The sequence below is a fragment of the Caretta caretta genome, chromosome 4, assembly GCF_965140235.1.
Source record: "Caretta caretta isolate rCarCar2 chromosome 4, rCarCar1.hap1, whole genome shotgun sequence".
Classification (NCBI taxonomy): Eukaryota; Metazoa; Chordata; order Testudines; family Cheloniidae; genus Caretta; species Caretta caretta.
Window position 1 is genome coordinate 41155424 of NC_134209.1, and position 23663 is coordinate 41179086.

At 39.9% G+C, this 23663-nt stretch overlaps 1 protein-coding gene across 6 annotated transcripts in view; it reads left to right on the top strand.

Annotated features, from left to right (window-relative positions):
• GSTCD (glutathione S-transferase C-terminal domain containing) overlaps positions 1 to 18246 on the top strand; it is a 129130-nt gene extending 110884 nt beyond the window's left edge. For 4 of the 6 annotated variants that reach the window (XM_048846648.2, XM_075127561.1, XM_048846647.2 and 1 more), the window contains 4 exons: positions 4273 to 4406; positions 6641 to 6671; positions 12065 to 12134; positions 17456 to 18246. In XM_048846648.2, coding sequence (XP_048702605.2) covers positions 4273 to 4406; positions 6641 to 6671; positions 12065 to 12134; positions 17456 to 17592 — 372 coding nt within the window. In that variant the 3' untranslated portion in view covers positions 17593 to 18246. Of the gene's footprint in view, positions 1 to 4272; positions 4407 to 6640; positions 6672 to 12064; positions 12136 to 17455 lie in introns of those variants that run through there. The other 2 variants (XR_007356185.2, XM_075127562.1) reach the window with 2 other exon arrangements.
• The last annotated feature ends 5417 nt before the right edge of the window (positions 18247 to 23663 follow it).

Genomic DNA, 23663 nt, shown 5'->3' on the forward strand with positions numbered 1-23663 from the left:
TGTATTGTTCATAAAATGGCATAGCAGCGGCACAGACAGTATAGACTACTTGACAGTGTTTGCATACTGAACATTTTAAACCAATCCGCCACAACTCAAATGTTCTTTAAGCACTGTGTAACTTAGTTGTGCTCAATGAAATATTCCTGATTGAGGCAGTCATTGGTCATGACTTTGAGGATAAACATGGAAGCAGGCTGTTCAGTTTGTTATGGACATCCAGATGAATATAAAAATAAAGATTGTTTTTGTTATCACTGCAGAAAATAACCTGTCATTGTTCATTTTGTTGCTGTATATTATGTACTTGGAAAACAAGGAAGAGGCAAAAAATTACATTTTGTATAAACCTGACAAAGAAGTCTTGACCTGTCCGGATATTTATTAGTGGGGAATATGTGTAACTGTTTTGAGCTACCTTCAGATAAAGATGTGCTGTTCTATTTGGTTGCTAGCTTATTGTTAGCTTCACATTTTCAAATGTAAGTTAAGAAGAACTTGTCTGCCAAATAATTCCTGTTATTCATGAGATCAAATTGCAATATTTTAAATGCATGGAGTAATGAAAAAAACGGTTCCAAAACAGAGTATTCTAACATATGATCTAGTTCACGCTACTAAGCACAGCAAAGGTCTGGAGTCTAAAAGTAGAAAAAGCCTTCGTAATGCGGAATTGTCCTCATTTAAATGTCAAGATTCAGAATACCCCTTAAGATCTTAGCTATTTTTAATGATGATACTGATACTGTCAGAGCTGACCTAAGCAAAACAGTTGAAAAGTTTGGCTTGGTTTTCTGGCGTATTAGAGTCTCTTTCAATCTGGCAAAGATACAGCAAAGAATTAAAGATTAAAGAGAAATATGGTCTCCTGAAAAGTCCTCCTTTTTCTGCCACTTGTCTGCAAATGGTAAACCATGCTGAGGTGTCCCGACATTCAGGATATGTGACGCACAGCGTGTAGATATACACTACCACTACATCAGCTGTGTTGCTTCTGTGTTTGGGGAAGTGTCTCCATCATTATACAATTTTGTGACTGTAATGCATACATTAAGGACTAAATGAATTAGTTGTACAGATTCATATGAAGTCCAATAGAATAGGACATCATGACAAAACTCTATATTGGATGTTGTTAATGACATCCAGTTTTCAACTCTGTGGATTCTGCTGAGCTGAAAGGAGAAGTCAGTGGGCTTAAAGGTCATGCAGGATCAATAAAATAATTCTCTACTATATTAGTTAGCAGCAGTTAATGTTTCTTTTACATGTACCAGATCTGTGTTTTATCACTACACTGAAAGAAGAGCTCCTGCCCCCCACAAGTGAACTGGGAGAAGACAGGAATTAGTCAGTGTTGAACCTGGTAGCTGTGATTTTTAAAAATCTTCTCTTGTTTTAAAATTATTTTTGTTCAAATACTTTGTTTTTATATACAATGATGAACAGTCTGTTTGATACAGCCATAACACCTTTTCCTACACTAACAAGCATATTTCTGATCCTTCTGTTTGCAACTGTATTAACTACAGGTACTGATTGATTGCTTTGTTCACTGAGCTTACATAAAGCAATTTGCAGACAACAGTAGCACATTATCTGTTCTGTTTTGATTTTACACCAATTTGGGATTTAAGTTATTTTGCCTTCTGATTTCTGTAGTCAAAAATCTTATTGTGAACCTTTAAATATGAGTTTAAACCTTGTTTCAAAACTGCTATGCTAAAGACTGATTAAAACACATTTATATAAGCACACACAAATGCATGTCTGTGTGCACAATATTCAATTAAAGGGAAAACACATTGTAATTTCTCCACTGCTCAGAGACCATAGAGAAAATTAACAACCATTAATATGGTCACCTATTGTGCTCAAGTATTTGAGCATATATGGTCCTTTTCTCCTCTACATGCGAATGGCTTGTATCAATTAGTATCCTTAGCCTTAATGTTCTTTTGATGTAGTCTTTTTCCGTAGTACCTAGGTTTATGTTTTATAGTGGCGGGGAGGGGTATTATTTAATTACCAGTCTCAGTAATACGTTGACTGGAATCCTGTATAATTATTGCATGTAATACCATAACAAGGTCTACCATTTATGTGGATACTGTATATGATTAACTTGCCTTCGTCAAAATGGTAAAGTCAATGTAATCAGTCAGTAGTAGCTGCCTATGTCACTGTAACATATTTGTTTAGGGCCAGATTATTTCTGTCCCCTGTGTGGCTACATAATAGGGACTGGCACATGGGGATCTTTCCCTGTACAGGAACCAGGTGCTTCCTTCACAGGGGCCAAGCCCAGTTGCAGTCTCTGAGTTCCACTAGTGTGGGAAGTGCTCCCTGGTGCACTATTCATTCCAAAGAGCATGGAGAGGATATAGGGTTATGACTGGTCATGGAGGGGAATGGACACTAGGGGTGGTGCAGTGGGTGTGTGCCTCCTGAATTCTGGGAAGCTCCAGGACAAATAGGGCACTGTGGTTCCACGCTGCCTCAATGCCAGGTTCTGCGTTAGTTGCACAATCTGGCCTTTAATTTTTAAAATTTAGTCTGGTAACAAAAAGTTTGTGACAGACTGGCAAATTTTATATGGATATGATTATATGTAGTGAGATGGTGCCCAGAGGCCCCAACCAAGATTGCAGCCCTTATTGTGAAAAGCACTGTACAAACACATAGTAAGACACAGTTCCTTCCCAAGGGCTCTCACAGTCCAAGTAGACAAGACAGACAAAGTGGGAAGTATTGAGCACCCAACATTTGAAAATCAAACTTTGGTAAGGTTTCTCAAGTAGTACACCTGGAATCACTAGTCAGATACCTGTTTATCAACTACCTCAGCTACGAAGGTGCTGTCTCACAAACCTAAATTTGATTAAATATATTTTTCCTCTTTCTTGGCTTTACAGAAACCAAGTAGTCAAAAGTGTGTTAAGATTTTCTTACAATGAGAGATGCTATATAATGTGACCTATATGTGTTGTGACAGGGTCCAGGCCAGATGGCTACAGGAGAGTGATAGAAGGTAGATATATTAGCCCCAGATTAAGCAGGTCCCTTTCCCCTGAGTAAGATAATGGGCTGTTCCAGAACAATCAGGAAGTTGCTGGAACCAATTAAGGCAGGCTAATTAGGATGTCTGGAGCCAATTAAGAAGCTACCAGAATCAATTAGGACAGGCAGGCTAATCAGGGCACCTGGTTTAAAAAGGACCTCACTTTAGTTAGTGAGGCGTGTGTGAGGAGCTGGGAGCAAGAGGCAAAAGAAGCTGAGAGTGAGTAGGCATACTGCTGGAGGACTGCGAAGTACAGGCGTTACCAGACATCAGGACGAAGGTTCCGTGGGGAGGATAAAGAAGGTGTTGGGAGGAGGCCATTGAGAAGTAGCCCAGGGAGTTGTAGCTGTCACACAGCTGTTACAAGAGACACTATAGAGAGTTGCAATCCACAGGGCCCTGGGCTGGAACCTGGAGTAGAGGGTGGGCCCAGGTTCCCCCCAACCCCCTCAACTCCCTATTTGAGACAAGAGGAGGTGACCTGGACTGTGGGTCCCACCAGAGGGGAAGGTCCCTGGCCTATCCCCCAAACCACTAGGTGGGTCAGCAGAGACTGCGGGGATTGTTCTCCTCCTTTTCCCCATGCTGACCAGTGATGAGGTTAGCTGAGTGAATGGCAGGTTTGAGCCACTAGCAAAACTGGCCAAACTGAGGGCTGCTGTGAATCTCTGAGGCGAGCAAATCCACCAATAAGCGCAGGACCCACCAAGGCAGAGGAGGAACTCTGTCACAGTGTGTGTTCCTGATTATTGTGTTTCACACATTGTTTTTATTATAAAATTTAGCTTTAAAATATTTCTGTACATTTCTAAGGATTTCTTACTTGGACTGAAATTCTTTACTAACTAACATGAGAGTTTGTTTTAAAATGTATTTTATGTGTATATTCAGTTGAATTGATATGGTATGTCCTGTAAAATGTCATTGGCAAGTAACTTTAGTTCAGCATCTGTAGCTTCTCCACCAACATGAATGGTTCATGAAGTTCCCTTGGCATTAAAATGAGCAAAAGAAATGTCTGACAGAGCCATGAGACACAGAAGCTGAGTGGTTGGGAATAGGCCTTTGCCTCACCCGGTAGCTTGCACTGCAGTGCATGGGGAATTTTCTTTAGATGTTCAGATAATTCAGTCAGCCAGAAAACTGCTAAGAAATAGAGTTGTAAGTGAACAGAACAGTGCTGTTAAGGTTTCTTTTTTTATATATTTTAGGTGGCTCTGCATGCTTGTGGCGTGGCAACAGATATGGTGATTGAGCACTGCATCGAGGCTCATGCAGCCTTTGTCATCTGCCCTTGCTGTTATGGTTTCATTCAGAATACAGTGAAATTTACATTTCCACGAAGGTGAAGAATTTAGTTGTACAAGGGACTGGAAATGTAAAGTTAAATTTCCACTATAAAGAGGGGAAAAAATCAAAAGTATGTAAATAGACAATGTCACCCAAAGAATCTTAACTCTGCCCCATAAAGTTTCTGTGCCAACACTGAAAAACTGTAAGTTGACTTTAACTATCCAGGACAAACAGGTTCACCTCATCAGTGACCACAAAGATACCTACAGCCTTCTTTCCAGAAATACATACTTTACTTTACTAATTCCTGACTCCGTGTCAAAGACAGTCATTCAACACAGTTCACAAAGATTTTATATGCCACCAATTACATAAGTGTTATTAAATATAGTGCTAGGGAATCAACATGTACTGTACTAACCTCCAACTCCAAGATAATGAATTTATGGAAATTTCATTAAAACAATAATGGATAATGAAGTGTGTGTGTGGTGTGGGGAGTATCACGCTCAGTGCTAGACACATAATGTGTATGCAGTCAGTTACAATGGGACTGATTGACAAATATGTTACTGCAGTTCACCACCAGTGAAACCCCATTGATTTAGGTGGATTTACACTAGCATAAAACTAAAGTAATACCTGGTCAATCAAGCCCACTGCTCTTAGGTTAATCTTTTTGATATTTCTACCACAAACTGTACTTATTGTCTTCTCCAGATTTAAGATGTTCATGTTCATAACCCTTAGGCTTTGGGCTTTTTAACGCCCTTGATCCAAAAATAACACATTTTAAGAAGTAGGTATATGGGAATGAAGGCTAGAGTGTTTCAGGGCAGAGTTGAGATTGAGTAGCTTTAATCGTGTATTTTCATACTTTCAGACTGGTTTATAGTTTGAAGTAGACTCTTACCTTTTGAATTTCCAAGGTTATAAAATTCGGGTTTTATTAGAAAATACAATGCTCTTTGGATCTATATTGGCTGACATAAATAAGTCTTTCTATCTTAAAAGGGATTCATCAACCTAAAAATAATATATTTTTTGTTTGAAAATATTTTTCTTACTACTTTTACAAGAAACATCTAAGATTGCTGTAACTGAAAGTGATTAGAGAATAACTATTTGTTATTTCAGTTTGATTACTTTGTGCATTTGACAGCACATTATGTTCCTCCAGTTGTGTTCTATATCCTGTATAGTATGTTTCCTCTTTTGTTTGTTCGCATCTTTCACATAGCAAGAAGGAGGAAAACATATTTTAAAAAACAGGATAATACAATTGTAAAGTTGCAAAAATGGGCAGGGGGATATAGGGGCAGATGTAATACTGGAAACTACTTTCAGCATCTAGTCAGCCTTTAAAAAATAAGTTCTCATTTAACTTCAAGTTAATTACAATTTTAGACTGGAAATTCATTAAGGTTTGTGAAGATGTTTGAGATCTTTTGTTCAAAGGTGCTGTAGAAATGCCAAGTGTCATGTTTTTTATTAACATTTACAATTTTAAAGGCTCTAAAGCATATAGGAGACTATCTAGCTCTCAATGCAGCAGCTCAGCCTGGGGACTACAGTTTAATTTTTTTAAAGTTGGTAATATTAGAAAACATTCCACAGTAACTGGGCACAAAGTATTTAATTCAATTCTAGTGAAAAATAATGCAGTTTTGTGGTATGTCAGACACAAAAGGCATGTGTATATATACTGTAGGGCTGCGGTTCTCAAACTTCATTGCACTGCAACCCACTTCTGACAACAAAAATTACTGTGTGACCCCTGAGCCCCACCCAAGCAGAGGGGGTCAAAGCCCAAGCCCCACCACGACGGGCTTCATCTCTGGCCACAAGTGGTGAGGCTTGGGCTTGGGCTCTGGGCCCCAGCAAGTCTAACATCAGCCTTGGCGATCCCATTAAAACGGGGTCGTGACCCACATTGCGGTCCTGACCCACAGTTTGAGAACGGCTGCTGTAGGGGATATATGTGGCTATGACACAGAGTATTTATATAGAATATAGACAAAGCCAGTTTTATAAAAATGTGTAGTATTTATAATGGTTAAAGAAAAAACTTCTATAAATAGTACAGTAAAACGTAAAATTACTTGTAATGTGCCTTTTCTACTCAAGTGAACTAAAGCTGTCATAGTTTCTGCTTCTGAATACAGCTTCACAGCCTCCAGATAAAAATATTTTGTTTAGAATTCAATCAAGTGTTTAAAAATTACTTCTGTTTTCAATCTTGGTTATTTCTAATGTTGATTGAATCAATCTCCTTTTCTGTTTCAGTCATCGGTTCAAGGAAGTTTTATCCTATAAGGTATGTAAACGTGTTTCAGTGGTTAGGTTTTCTTTGTGTGCCCTTTTCTGCATTTTCCCTGCGGTTTGTAGTGGAATGAATAATCTGTGTTTATCTTTTAATTATGAGGATGAACACACAATGTAAATGATGTTTAATAATTCAGATCTACTCACATTCCTTCCACTTTAAAAAAAAAAAGGCTTATTTTCAGTAAAATAAAATCAGATGATTTCTCCATAAAAGAACTTTATCCCTTAGTAAAGATAAGTAAAACACCCCTAAGATTCGTGTTTTGACATGCTTCATTTAAAATCTTCTGGATACCACTCACTTTATAGACTTTAGTGTAAGTATTGATTGTTCTTAGGTATATAGACCTAATTAAATGTATAGGAGCATTTTTGTAGACTGCTTGCTTCTAGAGAACTCATTTTCCAATAGCTCTTATCTGAAAAATATTTAAAGAACTAGCTTGCTTTCTGTACAGCAACTTATTTATTAAAGTCAATACACTCTATTGTAAGCTTCAGATTTTTCTCTATCTAATGATAGTGCTTCTCCTTAATTTGTACCTTGAGCATTGGATAGGCACTTTTATAAATAGAAATAAATAATAAATAAAATTCTTTACTAAGATTGTTTTAGCAATTATTTTAATTAAATTTTAATTAAAATTAAAGTATTTAATATACATTTAATATATGTTATATATGATTTAAGATGAGTTTAAAATGTCATTGATCAACAAACCTTTGAATAGTTGTAGTATCTCTTTCTCTAATCATTCTCCAGTGTGTGACTGGGTGTAGTGTTAACTAAAATTTTTGATTTCAAAATAAGAGGACTTTTTGTTCAATAATGAATTCTCATTCATGGACAAATGGATTTTACTGTTTCTTTTGCCTAAATCTGCTTCCTTATATGTGATTTTTGAGCCAGTTCTCACCTCTTCTGTAATCAGAGGTGATGTGGGGGGTCACGCGGGATAACATGCTCTCTCAGATTTCTGCCAGGGCTTATATGCCTTTCCCTGAATCCCGCTGCATACCACCAAAACCTTTAAATTCTTCCCCTTCTCCCCTCCCACCTCCCACTACCAACAGGTATGTGTCGCCTCTGTCTGTCATGATCCTGTATTTGGAGGACCTACCTTGGAAATGCTCACCAGCATTTTTGCTTTGTCTTCTCAGATCTCCCTGTGGACATCTTAGGACTCTTGATGTTGTACAGTAACTTAACTGCAGAAAGTCCCTAGAACCTTGAGAAACCTCCTCGTACTTGAACAGTAGGAAGAAAACGCCACATGTTCCTTTCAGCCCCTAGCATTCTGTGTCCATAGAAATAAATAATCTGAATATCTGTGTCAATGTCACTTTCATAGTGCTTTGACGAACTAGTTGTCAATGTTGGGACAAATTTACAAATAAGTCTGAGGACTGTTAAGTTGTCACATGCATTGTAGTTGTAGCCATGTCATCCCCAGCATGTTAGAAAGATGAAGTGGGTGAGGTAATACCTGTTATTGGACCAACTTCTGTTGGTGAGGGAGGCAAGCTTTTGAGCCACACAAACCTCTTCTTCAGGTCTGAGAAATATAGGGAAAGGTATTCCAAGTGTCACAGCTAAATGCTAACTATTTATGCTAAACAATCTTTTCCACCTTGCATTTAGTCATCCTCAAAGGAAAACTGCACAACACTTTCAAAAGACAAGCCTGGGAAATTGAATTCATAACTCTGCAAGACGCTAAAAATCATGGACTGAACAGACAAACTAGATTTATGGCTTATTGCACTAATCCACTTATCCCATCTTTTTGTCCTATGACTGCAGAGGTGTTAACAAGCCACTCTACCTTAAATGTTGTTTTTTTTTTAAATTAATTCATCCCTAGAAAGTTTAGATAAGGAATCTTATAATTAGTGTAGAGGTATTGGCTAGTTCTTATTGTTGTTTGTATTTGCCGTAGTGCCTAGGTCAACCACAACATAAATAATAAATACAGCTTACTGTACCTCAAATAACTTTGGTTATAAATAAGGCTATAAGAAAGCTGTGATTTTTGTCGGGAGGAGAGGTTCCAAAAGTTGCAACCAGTTTGTTAAAGTTGCAGTGTTGCTGTGGCAGGGGCCCACTCTGGGCAGAAGTGGAGGTGGGTGCAGGACTGAAACTCTCAAGGTCATCTACCCACAGCCCCCACTTCTGGAGCCCCTGTGAGGGGGCTGGTATTGCCAGTCCCCTTTCCCACCCATGCAGGAGGCACAAGCCCCTCCATCCAGCTCCTCTTACTGGCAGCTGTGGAAAGCAAAGTCCTTGAGATTGTCGTCCATGCTTGGAGGCCTGGTGGTTGAGGGGGGAGAGGGGCCACACCTCTGGATACAGCCCCTTTCCTCCAATGCCCAGGGTATGAGGGGGCCTGAACCCCTGCACCCTAGAACAGTTCTCAGCTCAGAGACCTCTGGAGGCCCTGTGGAAGGCTGGCACAACACTACTCACTGAAATTTGGCCTGGTCACTCTGCCATCATGACAGAAGGGCATGATTCAGTGGCATTATGACCCCATGTGCCAGATCGCAATGCCAAGCCTGTGGAGCAGAAGCACAACCTCGGAGACTTCAACCGTGGCTGCTGGTGTGTGGGGACGGTGCTAGTGCTTGGGCCTCCAATAGGGCTAGGACCAGGGGAAGCCCTGGTGGTGCCACATCGCAACATCATTCACTAAAATTTCACCTGGCTGCCCCCCTGTCATAACAGAGGGGTGGTCAGGCCAAATTTCAGTGAGGGGCATTGCAAAAATAGTTGCAGTGAGTGCTGGAAATTATGGTTTCCACAACAAAATCATGGCCTGAGATTTTTGTACAGCCTTAATTATAATTAACTTTGGTTATACAGATAGCTATAAGCATTTTTGTATGTCACGTTAGTATATTGGTTAAAATTATTGACTAGTGACTAAAGTTTCAATGTGGTGGGCAGACATTGCCTGTGCCTTTAGTTCCCATTTTAAATTCATTTTTCTTAACTTCCTTTGAGAGATCAAAGGAGACATCAAGAAGAATGACAATTCCCATATAATGATAAATCTGATTTTTTTAAACCAATTTACTTTATTTGTACATAACACGACTTATAATAGACCAACAGGGATATAGTGTACATGGAATCCATTCACTGTTGGTCACCTTGGTCTATCTGCTATCATTTTACTTTTCTGATGGGAACATTTGCCTTGATTCATTAGAGTTTAAAGTTGCAAAACTAGGGCTATGATGGTTGTAGGCTTGCGCCAGAAGACACTCAATGGCCACATTTTTTTATCTTTCCCTGAGGGATGGTTGGAAGGTAGGAACCAAACTACTTCTCATATTTAGCTTTGACAACTTAGTAGTTGCTCTCTCTAGAGAGCAAGTTAACCACACAGAAAGCTGGATAGTATTAATTATGATGTTCTTTGTCCTGATAATGGCTGCGCCATATCTACCATCAGGAAGTGTGACAGGTTGCTGTTCTTTTGAAGGGGAAATTATATAGTCGTTACCTGGACGCTAGTTAAACTTTCAGGTTGTCTCCACAGCAAAGTGAGATGTTTTTGTGTATTCACAAGCCAGTCCTCATTTTTCAAGTTAGTTGAGTGATGATGCTTACCTCAGAGTTCAGATCTGGTTTAACAGGCTGCAGAACTGGCAGGAGCAGTGGGCTCTCTGGGTTGGGTGGGGTAACCAGATGAAGGCAGGGAGTTCTGTGTATGCTCATTTTTTCTATGAGAAAACTGAGTTGAGCCTGTTTCTTTGGAGACTTTGAGTGTGGCCCCATACCCTACCGAGGCGATGTTACAGCCTGAGATATAGGAGCTACCCTTCATTCATTCACTGAAATGACAATAGCTTAGCTTCCCAGCTCAGAGTTGTTTTCACTTGCCGCTGCTTTCCCTTACTTGGAGCCTCCTCCAGTACCTTTCCCACTAGCTCTGACTGCCCCTCCTGTACCAAAGCCAGGTGCTTTTGGAAGCCTCTGCCTGGAGGCTTAATTTGGTGTTTTTTTCTTAGCAGCTCTTCCTGCTCTGACCAACTGCTCCAGCTTCTTCAAGCTTCCAAACAGCTGCTCCAGCAGCCCGAATAGCTGGTAAAAAGTTAGAAGTCAGACACACACATCTGAGCTTGCAGTCCCTTCACCTAATGCAGGGACTGAACCTTTACAAATCATCTCTTTATATTAACCAAGAATGAAAGGATAACCTAGTTTGATTTAAGAAAGAGGTACTCATTTTCAGAGCTCTAACTTTGGTTCTCTGTTATGTTCTATAGAAAAGTTTCTCATGTCTGTATTGCCATCTGTTGTTACAGAGGGCTCTATAAAGCTGGACAATTCTGAAATAGTTCTTGCCAGAGCTGGTGCTAGCCCTCTGGGGACCCTAAGCAGGAATATTTTGCTCCTCCCAACACATAACAAAAAGTGAATAGGGGCTCCGTTTTGCTGCTTGGGGCCTTAAGCAGTTGCTTAGTCTGCTAATGGCTAGCGCTGGCTCTGGTTGTGGTTGCTAGGTCTTAGCACTTGAAATTTCAGGTGTCCCACTTAGTATAGCTTTCAGGAGCATTCTTTTCAGTTGTCATTGCATCACAATCTTTCCCCATCCCACTGTGAGAATGGTTAACTTACCTACCCCTGCTTCATTTGTCTTGCTAGCCAAAGGCTAAAAATTGAAGTCAGAGTCAGTTCTTGATATCTTATAAGGAAGTTTCTACTTTTGTTTAAATTTATTTTGTGCTATAGAGTTGAGAGAGTTTCCCCATGTCAAGGTGTGGAACACTGGACTCCAATTTCAAATTGATTCTATACTGATTTGGGTGGGATTTGAGCAGTGGAACGTTGCCTTGTCCCCAACAAGAGTGATGGTGATTCTTTTCTGCTTCTGAATCATTACTGTTAGAGGACGCAGGATGTTTGGGTGCCTCCACACTGCAGTTTGGATGCTACCCACAAATGGGGAGAGGACGTCCAAGTCTGACCCTGTAGCAGTAGGATGACTTGGCTGCCGATTGGTGCATACGGGAAGGGCTTAAGCAGCCTGAAGTATGCCACTCAAGAAAACTGCCTTGTTGTTGGGGGCTGTGTCCAATTCCCCTGCTGAATGGAAATAGAGAAGTCTGATCCAGAGACAAACTCACTTCCCCCAAAATATAGGGAAGTAGAAGTATGGGTGTGGTTATTCAAACTTAAGTGGTACACACTTTCAAAGGCTGACTTGGAGCTGAAATAAGTACAAGTATAAATTAATTGTCGTAGAAAAATATTCAACACACAGAGTTTTCTGGTACCATTGAATGTTTAAATAGGTTTTTTTATGCTGAAATTAAATAACTTTTAAAGAGTAATGAAATAAAACCATATTTCTGTGTTTTTTTTAATTCTAGGAGCACATGATTCTTTGCAGATTTGCAGATCAGACAGCTGTTCAGCTTCCACCCGAACGCAGACTAATAGGTATGCATTTCCACAGATCAGCTGTTGTGTAGAATATATGCACTATATTTAGTGATGGGCTGAGCTTATGATATATGGGAAACACTGGTACATTAATCAATAGGGAATTAAATTGCTGTTTTCTCAGCACACTTACAGCACTGAGTGTTTCTCTTGCTGTATCTTTTTTCACTCTGTTAGTGAAGCATTTTTCCTGGTTGAAGTTTTTAAAATATGAGCTAGAGTATAATTTGACATTTTATTGATCATTATGTCTCTGCACCAGCTCCTTCCCCCTCCATACCCGAAAAGGGAGAAGACTTCCTGAAGCCAATCTAGCTCCTGTGAAAAGTATTTAGATACTCTGGCAATGGGTGGCAGTATGAAACCCTTAGATATATTAAACATGATATAGTAGTTGGTGATAAATCATTTAAAAAACTCTCTGACAAACATCCAGGGCCAGATGGGAACTGTCCAAGAATTGTGCAGAAAGTAGCAAAGATAGGAATATCTTTAGCAGAGATATTTAAAACTTCTTTGAAATTGAAGAAAAGGAGTACTTCTTAAGTGACCAGAAAGGAAGTTGCTGTAACCCCTGTATAAAGGGAATTATCAAGGAAAGATACAGGAAGATAGACCTATATACTCAACTTCACTAGTAAGAACAAGCTAGATACATTGGTCAGAGTGCGTTTTTAAAGACTAATTAAGGATAATTAAATCTAGCAGCATTCTGAGAATGAAGCTACTTGGTTAGTGTACTGGCTTCCAACTCCTAGGAAAAAAAACAATAATATGTCTGTGCCAATGTGCAGTTCAGGTTTTAGCTATTTGATGTATTAAATGGTAAGTTATGTTTTTCTGTTTTACATTTTTATATTGTCATGGTATATAATAGCAAAAACTATCTGCAGGTTGAGCATTTCCATGCAATTAATGACCAGCTGGACTAACGTGCATTGGTCTCTCGCTTCCTTCAGCTACTCATTAAGTGCTGGAAAATGTCCTCACCTGTTGGCAGTTATGGCTCAAGTCAGCCATGTATTAATTAAAAAGGAGAGGCTGATCCAAAGTAAAGGGGAAGGCTATTACTTTTTTAAGGAAAGGCTTTTACTAGATCCCAGATGCAAATGTCCCCAAAAACATAGATATTCGCTAGGTTGATATCTGAACCTAGATCCACATCTTACAGCTTAAGTCCATGTCTAGTTCTTGTGTAGGGTAGTTACAAATGACAGATGTTCAAGAGTGGACAAAGAATTAGCTTAACTGTGGCAGATGGATGTATCATTTGTCTGCAATATTTAATCTTCCAAAGGGAAAAGGGAGACTACAAACTAGTTTTCAAGTTAAAAAAACGATTCAAGCCAAGGTAGGGCAGACACTGTTGGGGAGTGCAGGTAGATATTCTTGGCTCAAAAACACTTATGAAATACATCAAAGGCAGTAGGAACAACTAATCTAAATACATTTTAAAAAGCTGCACTTACGGTATTCAAGGTATTTTCTATAGTTCAGACTACTAAAGGAAATACTGCAGATTCTGAGATAATTTCCAATTTTACTTAAAAATAGATATGATTGTTTTGCTATCCCTGCTATATTTAGACAGGGGGAAAAAAATGGTCAGGGTTACAGCTGACAATTATACTCCACCCAGTGAGAAGGGTGTCTTCTCTTTTGCTTGTGAGATAGCCATGGGAGATGGGAAGGAAACTGCCAGTTCAAAAGAGAGGGAAGGGACATCAAATGAGCTTCTGTCTGCCTTTTGATACAAAATGTCAGGTGTTTTTGAATCATTTCAACTTTTTGTATGTTCTCTGTCTCATAGAAATTGTACACTTTTCCTCACAAACTTGTTTCCCCAAGAAAAAAAAAACCTCATTGGGATTTCTATTTTAAAATGAACATTATTTTTGTATTCTATTCTATTCCATTAGACATTAGACTGTTCTGTTCTACTGAAAATCTTTATAGGGGTGTGGTTGCTGTGGTTTAAGTCAGACTACATTTGTGTCAGATTCATGTTCTTTTGACAAGACAAGATCAGGTATTGAAAAGCTACATCAAATGCACTTCAGATTTTCTTTTTAAAGAAGCGTTTTAAATGATTGAAAGCATAGAAACAATTTTGGAGGGGCGGGGTGTCTTTTTTTTCTATATTTGTAGATAGTGAGAAAGTGTCTTATTCTGCTTTTTTTTCCAGTCTTTTAAGATTGAGAAAAAATTATATATGTAGTAATGCTTACTGTGGGTCACACAACTTCTGTAAAATAGTACAGGTTTATTGGCTTGTCATGCTGCCCGTGTGACACCAGATAAACACCTCAAACTTAAAGGCCTGGTCACAACAGTTCAGTCTGTTTATCTGTCAATGGTGGTTATATAGTACCAATTACTGTCGGGCATCTGTGACTAAAAAACTGTGTGTCAGCTTTTGTGAAATGTACCGTAGTGACTCGCTGATCCCAAATGCATTAAATTGTGTTATTTTATCAAGCCATAGATAAGAGCATTGGAGTATGAAAAGGAGAGACTATAGTACCTTTTGCATCTTGTTCAGGACTTTATAATTATGAATCTTTAATACATCTCAAGATATTGGTGAAACTTTCTTGTAAGGGTTGTGAAACTGCTAAAAGTTCTAACTTTTCTGTGAATTATCAGTTCAGATAGTTTGGACATAGATAGGAAGCAAATGTATTGAATAACAATCACCTGAAATCTGTAAATAAAACAGATGGCTTTGGCTTTATTTTACTATGCTACAAAATTCTAAACCAAGAACAATTCAGTCTTTTCCTCTACAGTTGCTCAGATTTATTCCGAAATGTTTCGAAAATGAAGTTTTTGTTCTGATCTCTAGAAGTAATTAAACTCTATGTAACTGATGAGGGCAGACACATGCATGGCATTAAGTGGCAGTCCGCAATTTGTATTAAACTCTAACACAAGGGAGAGGGCACTACCTGCCACTATCCATGCTCTCCAATACCAGGCATTTAATTGGCTCCAATAGAAGGGTTACAGGGCTCTTTACCATATCATCATAATTGGCATTATGTAGGCTCTAATCATAATTTGCCTTAGGTAGGCTCATAATGCAGGGTAGGCTCTCCTCAGCCTACCCCCCCAGTACTCTGCTCTCTCTCAGTGCTAGCTCCTTCCCCCCCTTCAAGGGGGACAGGAGTTGCAGCAGGGTGAGGACCTTGACCCACAAAGGTTCACCTTATCACATGAGCCCAAGGTTGGGGACCATTCATTTTATTCTCTTAACTGTACTGGAAACTGGCTGCAAGTTGCAATGAATAAACAACTCCACCCCAGTACCTCAGTTAGAAATTAAGCGTGTTCCTACTCAACCTCTTTTGGCTTGAACATGCTGCAAGGAAATCAGAAAACTCCCTGGTGCCCTTCCAATTGCCTCACTGCAGAAAAATTCCATCCTGACCCCCTAAACAGGCGATTAGCTAGACCTGCAGCATCTGTCAGGCCAAGTTCCCATTCCTACTTCAGGTGGGTAGAGTGGGCTGTAACGGAGCTGAAAGAGGCTCTGTATGGCCCCTGCATTGGGCTAAATCCTGGGAGCTGGGGAGTGCTGGCCAATCAGCACCCCCCTCCCGCAGCCAGTGGGTTCCAGAGACTCCCATGGGGCGGAGTTACCTACTGTCTCTTGGCGAGTGTCTCCCTCCCTTCTACTAGGACTGTCCCCCTTTCATAACTGGCCCCATCAAGTTCCCCCGCCCATTGATGTGGGTGTGGAACATTTCTGGATCTTGCTGGTGAGCAAGTCACCCTGAGTAAACTTTGTTCAGTATTTTATTTTTGTATTTTCTATGGAAATGGGCTAATATTTCTGTTAAACAATTGAAGATTTCCAGATTTTAGACAAGACACGAAGGAGATTAGGAAAATGGCTATGGCTGATGGGAAGTGGGGACCACCCCTACCCCACCATGAGGAGCTGGTGCCAATCTTTCCCTAGTACCAGGAGCCGTCTTTACCTGCCACGTACACGTGATGTATCCCACACCCCGTAATTTTGGGTAATAGAAAAGAACACATTGTGTTTCTCCGTCCATAAAAAAGGATAATAATCCAACCTCTTTGTCATGTGAGGTTTGTGAGGCACACACGTAAAATAATGGTTGCCATACAAATATTAATTATTTAATTAAGTAAATAAAAATATAGGTAAAATGGGGGAAAGCAGATTTAGAGATGTGGTACATCTGGATTAGGTTGCTTCTAGATTCTAAGTTATTTACTGCCATGTTTTTCTGACATCACTAATAACTGAACAATGTTCATTAATGTTGTTAATGTCTGGATGATGGGATGGATTGCACCCTCAGCAAGTTCGTGGATGACACTAAGCTGGGGGGAGAGTTAGATATGCTGGAGGGTAGGGATAGGGTCCAGAGTGACCTAGACAGATTGGAGGATTGGGCCAAAAGAAATCTGATGAGGTTCAACAAGGACATGTGCAGAGTCCTGCACTTAGGAAGGAAGAATCCCATGCACCACTACAGGCTGGGGACTGACTGGCTAAGCGGCAGTTCTGCAGAAAAAGACCTGGGGATTACAGTGGATGAGAAGCTGGATATGAGTCAGCAGTGTGCCCTTGTTGCCAAGAAGGCCAACGGCAAAGTGGGCTGCATTAGCAGGAGCATTGCCAGCAGATGGAGGGAAGTGATTATTCCTCTCTATTCTGCACTGGTGAGGCCACATCTGGAGTATTGCATCCAGTTTTGGCCCCCCCCGCTGCAGAAAGGATGTAGACAAATTTGAGAGAGTCCAGCCGAGGGCAACCAAAATGATCAGGGGGCTGGGGCACATGACTTACAAGGAGAGGCTGAGGGAACTGGGCTTGTTTAGTCTGCAGAAGAGAAGAGTGAGAGGGGATTTGATAGCAGCCTTCAACTATCTGAAGCGGGGTTCCAGAGAGGATGGAGCTAGGCTGTTCTCAGTGGTGGCAGATGACAGAACAAGAAGCAGTGGTCTCAAGTTGCAGTGGGGGAGATCTAGGTTGGATATTAGGAAACACTATTTCACTAGGAGGGTGGTGAAGCACTGGAATGGGTTACCTAGGGAGTTGGTAGAATCTCCATCCTTAGATGTTTTTAAGGCCTGGTTTGTCAAAGCCCTGGCTGGGTTGATTTGGTTGGTGTTGGTCCTGCTTTGAGCAGGTGGTTGAACTAGATAACCTCCTGAGGTTTCTTCCAACCCTAATCTTCTATGATTCTTATGCCAAAGGGTACATTTCTTTGTACATCATATGTTTCTACTAAAAATTAAGGAGGTCTTTTAATGTTTCTGTTTTTGTTCTGGTGTTCTAGGAAAACACTGTATGGGGCTGGTGGATCTGGATCGGGCATGGGCTGCAGAAGGAGGCAACTACTCTGTCCAAGTGATGTCCATGGAGCCAGAGAGTTGCTCCCCAAAGAACAACATGGTAGTGGGTGTCCCTATTTAGGTTAAGATTTATATTTAATTTTAATTTAGGCATCAATCATGATCAACGCCTGATAACATCCAGGGGTTCAAACTGCTGGGAAGCAGACATCAAACATCCTGAACCCATGGTCTTCAGAAGAGGAAGTAGCAGGAAAAGGGTTGGAAAGTTGGTTGCCAACAGAGCATCACAAATCCTACTTGTAATATGTTATTAAATGACTGCTGCCTTTCATAATGAGAATCCTCAGAATTGTTCACCTGTCCACAGAGTAATATCCACCAGTAAAGATTGGAAAAGTTTTGGTTTCATTGCTGGAAAGGTGATTTTCTTTTCAGTACAGCCATCTCCGCTGGTTTTTCACATTTTGAAATTACAACTCAAAACTATATTTATGTTCACAGGTTGAGTATTTATCTGACAGCAATGTAGGTCTCCAGATGGACAGTAAGAGTTGCTGAATGTTTTGTACTTACATTTGAAAAATCTAGTCACATATTTATGGTGTGACTTTTTATGGGCAGTCTGTACAATAATAGATCGTACATACTGTATGGCATTAGTTGACTTTTTATAAAAAATCTACACTGCTGTAACAGTATTGTTTTTGATAAAGTTCCTTGAAATACTTTCTGCATCATTCTACTCATCAAAATACATATTTTAATCTCTTAATTTGTTTTTAACATTTCAAATTTCTTTGGATGTGTGGCATGAGAATTCTGTGCTGAGGAATCTGAAAGAGTGGACAGCCTCTTAGAACAAAATCCTTCTGTTTATCCACTGAACAGACAGACAGAGGCAGACACTGTGTGAGCCTCCTGATTAGAGCTGGATATATGACAGAGTTTTTTGGTTGCTGGCAAAAAAAAAAAAAAAAAAGGTTTTGGATTGATTTGAAAATGAAATTATTCAATATTTTTGGTTAATATAATAATAATAGTAACAATAATAATAATTTTGGGTTGAATGAAATTTTTTATTTGTCCTGAATTGAAATGCGGTGTTTCCATTTTGAGCATCTAATGTTTTTAGTAAAATTAAAGGAAATTTTTAAACAAAAAGTAATTTTGAATCAAAAGATCAAAATGTTTCATTCAAAAATGTCAAAACAAAACATTTAGATATTTTAGATATTTTTTAAACAAAATAATTTTGGCAAAATTGACATGAATTCACAAAATGTGTTCGTTGCTGACTATGCATTTTTCACCAAAAGAGATACCTACCTATGCCTGATACCTCACTACTTACCTTGGCAAGGATTGCTATTCATCTTAGATTGAGAAACTCGTTGCCAGTGCTGGCTGATGTCTGTGCTGTTCCTAAAACAGAGTAATGGTTATATTTGGAAATGCTGAATTTTTATCTGTCATCTTCACTTATTTTTACTAAATTTAAAATGTGTAGACAGATGCATTATGGGAACCCTGTGAAAATATCTCCCATATATATGTTACAGCAGTGGTTCCGAAACTAGGGGCGCCACTTGTTTAGGGAAAGCTCCTGGCGGGCCGGGCCGGTTTGCTTAACTGTTGCGTCCACAGGTTCGGTCGATCACGGCTCCCAGTGGCCGCAGTTCGCTGTTCTCGGCCAATGGGGGCTGCGGGAAGTGGCGCAGGCCAAGGGACGTGCTGGCCACCCTTCCCGCAGCCCCCATTGGCCTGGAGTGGTGAACCGCGGTCAGTGGGAGCCGCAATCAGCCAAACCTGCGGACGCAGCAGGTAAACAAACCGCCCTGTCTGCCAGGGGCTTTCCCTGAACAAGCGGTGCCCCTAGTTTGGGAACCACTGTGTTACAGTAAAAGGAAAATGAACCTCTTGTGTAGTAGCATCCTTATACCTTAATTTAAATTAGTAGCATCATTCATTGACATTAACACAAATCAAAATAGAATATAATGAATTTGCTTGACAGGTTTACTGATTTGGTGCATTTATGAATTTTGAAATTTGTTAATTTAAAATATAACTAAAGTTTTGTCAGTGTGGCTATCACCTTAACTCTCAATGAGTGTTGCACACGAATCTACACGATGTTTGCAGAGATGGGGAAAGGAAAGCCATCCTCTGAATTTTTTTCTATTTTATGGTTACATCTCCAAAGGGTCTAGGTGTCCTTCTGTGTGAATGGCAGTGGAAGCCTACATGCTGCTTCATTTAGAGATGCAGGCCTACACAAGCAGATATAACTTCATACCTGCATCTTGAATTTTTGACTACACTATGATGCTTTTACACTAACTTCTTGACAGGTCAGGGAAGGAAGTGTGATCTTATTCTTGTATCATTCTAGTAACAGCAAAGAAACTGCACATTGTGGGCTGAGAATCTAGCTCAAAATATATAACAGCATCCGATGCCTCCTGTAATTTCTCAAGCATACTCAAACAGAAGTTAGTTTTAGAGGCAGCAGTAACTTGTTCCAAGTCTGAATACCATCTCAGTTAAATTCACTTCAGCTGAATCCAGGAATAAAGTGTGGAGAGAGGAAATTTGTTATTTACTGCATGTTGCACAGAAGGAAGGACTCACCAGGGTAAGTCACACGGTGCAAGCTCCATTTTGTCTACTTTGGAGGCTTGCATCAGAGAGAGACATCTATCTAGGCAAGCCCTATGCTGTTGGTTTTAAGCCTGGTGATTGCTAAGAGGTGGATTTAAGGAGTAGGCTTTGCTGGTCACATTTGTCTAGTATCCTACTGTAACAGATGGTTTTCTATGAACCTACATTTATAATTTGATATCATACTTATAAAATCTCTGGAGTTTCTATTTGAATAACCTGTCATTTTGTCTTGGATCCATCAATAAGCAAGAAGGGGTTGGGGCTGGGAGCTAACATTGAGTTAACATCTGCAGACATCTGCCTAGGAGATGGCCATTGAATAAAAGGAAAAAAGAACAGTAATCCTAGGAAGCAGGGGAGATAATTCTGGGCAAACATCAAGGTAGTCATCTGTGTGCGGGTGTCTTTATTTCTGCCCCTTTTCTTTCTGTGTTTCTGTTATGTGAGTTAGCTGCTTTCTAAATCTCTCAATACATTTTAGCATTGCTGTATTTATGTGGAACTAATGCACAAATGCATACATCCTGGGTGCGGGCAATATGCCTCCTTACTATCTTCTTAATTTAATCTTAATGAAATGCATGATGATGACATTGATATTGTTCCATTAAACTGATCTAGTAGTTAATTATGAAAGACACATATGTTGTCAAATTATTTATTAGCTATTTCTACAGCGATGCATGTAAAAGATTTTGTTCGTGGGGCTGCAAAAATTCTTGATTGGGATTTTTTCCAGGCACGTGAATGCTTGACTTCAAGTTAGTTGTCTGATGGACCTCTGGAACATGTTTTCAAAAGTAGTCTTATGGAATCAATAGCAGAAATGGCACTTTGGATACCAGACTTCAAAGGATTAATATGATATTGTAATATAATGATATAACTGACAAACAGCAGGTCCTGCCAAGAGGCGCAGTTATTCTCATTGTAAAAAAAATTAATCTTGTTTCTTATACAAACGATCTACTATAACTGTTTTTCAGTTAAGATTTTTGTTTGGGATTAGTGAATATGCTCTGCCCATGATTTCCGTTCTTCATTTATTAGAACCATATTGAACTAGAAATGTGTTGTTCCTTGAAAGGTTGTTGGATACCTAAGGTGACAGTCCATCACTTTTGCAAATGTTCCTAAATCTTTTCTGTAAGCACAGATAATAGTAAAGTTGAAAGTTCCATATGTGATTTCTACAGCAACCATGTTTTTGCCCATGAACCTGTGATCATTGTGTATGATTCCATGTTTGCTGGTGTGTGACTCAATCTGAGTTCTTCTAGATCAGTGGTTCTCAACCTATTTATCATTGTTGGCCCCAGGTTGAGAACCACAGCGCCCCCCCGCCCCTCCCCACATAGCCCCTGACAGATCCCTATGCCTAGCGCCTCCCGCCCAGAGACCCCTCCACAGGGTGGGGCCAGGAGCAGACTCCGACCCCGTGGGGCCAGCTGGCAGCCCCGGACCCCTGCCATGTCGGGCCGGACAGCAGCCCCAGACCTGGGCGGCGGGAACTTGGATCCTGTCGCACGGCCCAGCAGTCTTTAGCACACAGCTGGGCCACAGCTATGTGCTAATTGGGCTGCATGTGGCCTGTGGACCACAAGTTGAGAACCGCTGCTCTAGATTATCCCCAGATTATTACTTTGAAAAGAATGAAGGCCATTAATAACATTTTACCTATTTACAAGGCTAGCTTTTCAACAAAAAGGAGGCACACAAAAACACATTCCACATACAGAAACTTTCACTGAAATGATCAGTGGCTTTCATGGGTTAAATTCAGTAGTCTCTAGCAAGTTCCAAAATTATACCAAAACATTAAATGAAGCTTTAGGTCTCCTAAATGAATAACTGATTAAAGTTATATGCAAAAAGTGAAGCTGAAAACTTTTTTCATTTGACTTTTAATTATCTCTCTTATTGACTCCATAGTTAAGGGTGTAAAAAGCTGCCCCTTCCCCCAATCCCTTGTTCCACTCAAAATGATTGAAAATGTTTGAAAATTCTCCCGGTTAATCTCAGGCTTGAGGAAACATATTTTGGGTAAATTAAAATAAATCACTCAAACCATTTTTGAGTGGAAAAGTGACAGGCTTCTGACTTTATAATGTATGTCAAATTGTTTATTTGCTAACTGGGAATTGAAAACAAGCGTGGGCTCAAGAGTTTAAATTTGTACATACTTTCTTATTTCCTTAGAACTAGTGGTTGAGATGAGATCATTTGGAGCAAAATTGAACAGTTTGAGGTTTTTCTGTTAACTGATTAAACAGTCAGTGATTCCAGAGATTAAATTCTTCATTGACTCTTTGGCCCTCACCCATTAGTCTGTTTTGTCTACTTGTTGCATATTGTTATAAGCCTTGATTGTGAACCTCTCTAGGTCAAGGGCTGTCTTTTTTACTAGTTTGTACAGCACCTACTTCAGTGTGGCCTGATGCTTGCTATGGGGTCCCTACGTGATACTAATACAAATAATGAATACCAATAATATTAATTAGTGGTCATTCTAGTACTAACCTATTAAGTAACTAACTTAATAAAAATAAGTTTCTAGCCGTTGTCCAATATCCTTCAGAAATGTAAGCCAGGCACCAGAGTTGAAAGTTTGCCAAAACTCTGTCTTGTTTATCAATCACAGTCCCTGAGCCATTAACCTCTAATACTCCTCATGCATTCCTGCTTCAAATAGATATCATCTTCTATCCTTCCCCTGTCCAGTGCACTCCCCATATGGCTTTGGTAGCTTCCCTGCTAAAGTCACAGGGATAAACTGTCAGTGTCGCTGTAGCTCACGAAAGCTCATGCTCAAATAAATTGGTTAGTCTCTAAGGTGCTACAAGTACTCCTTTTCTTATTCCTCCCTCTGGTTTTAAGAGTTAGAACAGTACTATTCAGTATATACGATGGGTGAAATCCTGGCTGCATTGAAGTCAATGGCAAAACTCCCATTGGCTTCAATGGGACCATAATATCACCCTTTGACTTTAAACAAACGAGATGTTAAATTAACAAAGGATTACAAAGAACACAGAATTTCCAATAAGGAGCTAAAAGCATGTGTGAATTGTTGCAAAGTGTCTTGACTAAACGGCATCACCCAGAAACCCTCTCCCCTTAAACAAACAGGTTGCCAAGACTAATAGTGAAAGAGGAGAGGAAAATGGCCCTGGAATGCAGCGGAACTGGAAAAAATGGTATGAACCCAGAACAAGCTCTCAGCACGGTCACAGATGGCTGAATCTGGTAAAAAGTATGAGATACCAGAATGGAGCAGACACCCAAGCAACATGGGCCATTGCTCACACAAGCACCAAGGCTAATGTGTAACACAGTGACAACCTGGAGAACACAGCCAGCAACTGTGTACAGAGTGTGGCCAAAGCAAATAAGACACAAGCACACAGTGGAAAGTCAATAATGTATTAACAATTCCTAGCTATTTCACAGATCGATCATAAAATAATCTAGGGGCATACATATATTACATTGTATTGCAACTCTGTTTAACCAGATCTTCCATAG